This window comes from Eutrema salsugineum, unplaced genomic scaffold (genome assembly GCF_000478725.1).
Source record: "Eutrema salsugineum unplaced genomic scaffold, Eutsalg1_0 scaffold_18, whole genome shotgun sequence".
NCBI lineage: Eukaryota > Viridiplantae > Streptophyta > Magnoliopsida > Brassicales > Brassicaceae > Eutrema > Eutrema salsugineum.
Genome location: NW_006256846.1, coordinates 1,125,219 through 1,130,622, shown reverse-complemented (window position 1 = coordinate 1,130,622; position 5,404 = coordinate 1,125,219). Strand labels below are relative to the sequence as shown.

Sequence of the window (5,404 nt, the reverse complement as noted above, 5' to 3'; positions counted from 1 at the left end):
TAAGGTTAGCAGAACCAGTTCTGACCCGGGAGACGTCTTGAGACTTGTTAGAATTTTTAATCGGTTTTCAATAAAAAAAAAATTCTTTTCTGATTTCAAATACTATGTCAAAGAATCTTGTGTGTTCCAAGAGCTCACCTTCACTGAGTATTTTTCCCCGAATACTCACCGCTCTCTTTTTTTTTTTCAGATCTTGACCGAATCAGTCTTCTTTGATTCTCTAGGTTGAATGTCAGATTCGACTTTTCCTCCAAGACATCAATACCTTAGTCAGTGCAACAGGAAATGAAACCAAGAAAAGTCGATTTATCAGAGTCGCACAGCGGAAGCGTTGGGATGTCACTATAAAAATAATCATAACGTCACTTCAAGGTATAGTCGATAATCAAGTGGGAGAGAAGGGATCTGCGAATTCGAGGACGAATTCATTTCAAGATGGGGAGTTTGTGACATCCCAAATTTTGTCTTTAGACCCAATTTGTTTTTAAAACCTAAATCCAATTATTTTTGTGTTTTCATTAAGCCCAAATTTATAGTTTTATCCAATTAATTAGTTTCTTTTAAAACCAAAACCTAATGAAACAAAAACGAAAAAGAAAAACAGCTGCACCGTAAGAGAAGAGAAGAAAAGAGAAGAAGAGAGAGAGAGAGAGAAGAGAAGAGAAGAAAAGAAGAGAGAAAGGAAGAGAGAGCACACCGTCCACCACCGTTGCCACCATGAGGATCCATTGCCACAATGAGTTGCACGTCTCCAGAAGAGGATTTTAACTATTTCAATAAGAATTTTAATTATATTTTTTTAGTTTTTCTTATCAAATGCTTAAGACTTTTCGAATTCTTGATTTATGTATTTTTAATAAAATATTTTTTTGATATTAAATAAATAGTTAATAAGTTTGTTATTCGAATTTAAAAGCTGTTAAATGAGTGTAATTCAAGTTAGGTTATATTTGCGATATTATGGTGTCTCACATTTCGTATCTGATGCAGCATATTCTCACCTTGTCAAAAGCTTTTACGTTTGGCAAGGATTTGGCTTTCTTTTCTTTTCAGTTTTTCCTTTTTAATTTGTCTTACCTTTTCATTAAATCATTAAGTTTCCTATTTCCATTAGAATTAGGTCTTGCTCTTTTAATATAAATAGGATCTAGTTTGTACGAAGATCTCATCTTTGAATTGAATTATTAAGAAGTTGCTTTATTGAGCTTTTGCAAAGAAGAGTTTCTTTACAAAACCTCGACACTCTGTTCTTCGCATAGAAAACAGAGCTTCTTCTTGTTTCTTCTCGCTTCCTGGGAAACGTGAGGAACAAGACCCCTTTCTTTGTTCTTCTGCTCCATCACTTTTGGTATCAGAGACTCGCCGTTCCGGAAATCAGTCATGCCACCGAAAACCAATAACAGAGAAGTACGAGATGATGAGGTACGGTCTGATGATTGGGTTGAGCTGCGACGAACCCTACACGAGATGCAGTTGAATTTACACACAGCTATCCAACGTTCATCAGATTCGTTGCATCAATCCATGAGAGACGTCGTGGAGACGATCCTCAATAACCAGCCTCATCGTATTGACGAAGACGATGACCGCGAAAACCCTTTCGCTCATGAACGCAATCAACGACAACTTCAAAAAAATCAAGCACAACCTATTCACGATGCTGATTGTCGATGGGAGATGGGTTTCAAGGTTGATATTCCAGAATTTCATGGTAGCATCCGCGGTGAAGATTTGCTTGACTGGATCGTCACGGTGGAAGAAGTATTGGACTTTAAACAGGTTCCTGCTAATCGCCAAGTTGCTTTGGTTGCAACAAAATTACGAGGACAAGCAGCATCGTGGTGGTTACAACTAAAATCAACACGTTCTCGTGAAAGAAAATCTAAAATAGCATCATGGGACAAGTTAAAAAAACAACTACGAAAGACCTTTCTCCCTTATAACTTTGATCACACTATGTATACCAGATTACAGAATCTGCGACAAGGGTCTCGAACCGTTGATGAATATTCCGAGAAATTTTACATCTTGATGACTCGTAATGAGATTCATGATAGTGAAATTCAAACGGTGTCTCGTTTTATAGGCGGATTACGACCACAACTCCTGAACACGTTGGCCCAGTTTGATCCTAACAATGTCGCTAAAGCTCATCGACGTGCCTCTGCATTTGAACAACAATTCCGATCTTCATCTAACAGCTGGAATTCTTCTGCAAGGATTCGTAATTCTGTGCAACAAGATTTAAATACGGGTCAAGGTTCCGCACCAGCGTTGATGGATTCCACAACGAACGCTCCCCGGATCACAAATTCAACTCGAGCTCCCTTGGCACCGAATGATAACACACTTCGTCGTTCTTCACGTCCTAATGCACTACGTTGTTTTTCTTGTGGAGAAACAGGCCACATGCAAACTGCATGTCCAAAACAATCAAAGCGTGGTCTTTTAATTGAAGAGATTGAACATTCTTATGATTCATATCATGATGATATTGTGGAAGATGAGTTGTTAGATAATACAGAGTTGGAAGGCGATTCTGGTCCTCTCTTAGTGGCACGGCATATCTGTTTAGCACCACAAGTATTGGAGGAACCATGGCTTCGCACTAACATCTTCCAATCTACATGTACGGTTAAAGGCAAGGTGTGCAAATTCATTATTGATTCTGGTAGTTGCCACAATATCGTTTCTGACTATGCCGTTCGCAAATTGGGACTTCAAAAAGAAGCGCATCCCTGCGCATATAAGCTTACGTGGTTAAAAGAAGGGACAGAGGTTAGAGTTACACATCGAACACTGGTGTCATTCTCCATTGGAGCAGTTTATAAGGATAAGCTGTATTGTGATATTGTTCCTATGGACGTGGGTCACTTGATTTTTGGGCGTCCATGGCAATATGCTAGAGCAACACTTCATGACGGGAAGAGAAATTGTTACCGTTTTGTGTTTGATAATCGTACAATTACATTCTTACCCAAAGACCCTTCAACGTCTACGCCTTTGCCCCATCAAGCCAATCCTCATATTCCTACTCCAGTCACTGATTCTTTGCCTAAAGCTACATTGATTTGTTCTCGTGGTACTTTTGAGGAAGAACTTCGGGACACCGGTTTTGCTTTTTTGTTACTTTCGGTCGCAAACATGGCTTTGGTTAACCATTGTCCAAATCCAGTTTTAGACCAGCTTTTGGGTGATTTTCAGGACGTTTTTCCGGCCGATCTTCCGAATGAGCTTCCACCATTAAGAGAAATACAGCACCATATTGACTTAGTCCCAGGGACTGTACTTCCTAATCGGCCGCATTACAGGATGAATCCGCAGGAACATGAAGAATTGCGACGCCAAGTTGAAAGTTTATTAGCCAAAGGACATATCCGTGAGAGTTTAAGTCCTTGCGCAGTACCTGCATTATTGATCCCTAAGAAAGATGGATCTTGGCGTATGTGTGTTGATAGTCGCGCTATCAACAAAATAACAGTGCGATATCGTTTTCCTATTCCGCGCCTAGATGATCTCCTAGATCAAACTGGTACAGCATCTATCTTCTCAAAAATTGATTTTGATGATTCGCACACCGTCCACCACCGTTGCCACCATGAGGATCGATTGCCACAATTAGTTGCACGTCTCCAGAAGCGGACCCATGGTCACCGGAGTTTCTGATCTACCATCGTCGCAGTTGCTGCTTGCACCGCGAGGATGGAGAAGATGAGAGTTGAGAGAGAATACACAATTCCGAGGTGGGGTTTTGTGAGGAAGATTCCCATTTCTTCAGGAAGAATTAAACCGTGATCTAGGTGCCTCTGGAATGATCTCGTTGCAACAAAGCCGTGGGAGCAAACGGCATCGTCATTGGAGTTACGGTCAGCCCACAACAAAGATTTCTTCCTGCGCAAGAATCATCTGCGTCACCTTGCAACTTCGATGCAGCAACTTCAAAGGACCGTAGATGATTTGTCTGCTGTCCGATCCAGCTGAAATTTGTGGAGGGCTTCATGGTACATCGGTCTCCAGTTTCAACGGTGGGATTGAGATTTCAACGGTTGGTTGTCGAGCTATCAGCGTGTTCCTGAGGCAGCTTTGAAGTGTTTTTAAAATGAGTGTCTTTCAGCTGCAACCATTTTTGACCACCATATTCTCCAAATGCTATTCCAGGTTCTTTCAAATTAAAGTGAGGACAAGTTTGTGGATTTCTTAGATATATTGGTTGATTTAGTAATGTGTGTATGCTTAGTGTAGATATTAAACATGATTGATGATTGGTATTTGATAATGGTGTTTGATATGTATTATTGATTTGTTATTGTTAATAATTAATAATGAGAAGTACAAGAATATGTTAACAATAAAATTTATTTGGTTACAATATTGTTTGAAAGCCTATAACGAAGAACTGAGATTGTGAAGTTGTAGTGATCGAGAAAAGGCTAACGAGCCATAGTCAAGCCCTGTTGAGGGTGGTGGCACCGATAACTTGCCAAGCCCAGAACGGGTGGTGGCAGAGAATGTGTACCATTGACGGAAGTTCTTTGGGAATGTGAAGTAGACTATTTAGGTTGATTGGTTTGAATGATTGAATGATTCTATTTATTTAGAAATATTAAAATAATATATATTATTTAATAACATATATATTATATAATAATATTAGTTATTCTAGGTTGATTGTTTCTTGAGTTTGATGTCTATATTATGTATATATATTATTGCTATTTTAAAAAAGATGTCAAAGAATCTTGTGTGTTCCAAGAACACATCTTCACTGAGTATTTTTCTCCGAATACTCACCCCTCTCTTCTTTTTCAGGTGAGACCAAATAATAGTATTTGTGGCGGTCGTTGTGGTGTTATGTCCCGGAGTCATGGACGCATTTCTGTAATTATTTTAATGAGAATTTTAATTATATTTGTTTTAGTTTTTTTATCAAATGATTAAGACTTTTCGAATTCTCGATTTATGTATTTTTAATAAAAGTTTTTTGATAATAAATAAATATTTAATAGGTTCGTTATTCGAATTTAAAAGCTGTTAAATGAGTGTAATTCAAGTTAGATTATATTTGCAATATTATGGTGTTTCACATTTGGTATCAGAGCGTAAAATTAGCCAAACTAGTTCTGACCCGGGAGGCGTCTTGGGACTTGTTAGAATGTTTAATCGGTTTTTAATAAAAAAAAAATTTCTTTTCTGAAATCAAAATTTTTTATTTAAAAAAAAGATTAAAATTTTGGATTTCAAATAAAAAAAAAAATTTTAATTTCATATTTCGTATTTCATTGAAGAAAAAAATAAAAAAAATTCTTATAGGGGTTAGAGAGTAGGAAAACAACGATCTTGACTGAATCAGTCTTCTTTGATTTTCTAGGTTGAATGTCAGATTCAAGTGTTCCTCCAAGACAAA

The 5,404-nt window shown here is 37.9% G+C and overlaps 1 protein-coding gene across 1 annotated transcript; it reads left to right on the top strand.

Moving 5' to 3' along the window:
• The first annotated feature begins 1,380 nt into the window (after positions 1–1,380).
• Positions 1,381–3,666, top strand: LOC112087328. The gene has a single exon (XM_024157345.1). The coding sequence runs from the start codon at positions 1,381–1,383 to the stop codon at positions 3,664–3,666; it is 2,286 nt and encodes a 761-aa protein (XP_024013113.1).
• Positions 3,667–5,404: the final 1,738 nt, after the last annotated feature.

Excerpts from the sequence above, each read along its gene's own strand:
- LOC112087328 (XM_024157345.1), top strand. The coding sequence starts at position 1,381 with ATGCCACCGAAAACCAATAACAGAGAAGTACGAGATGATGAGGTACGG.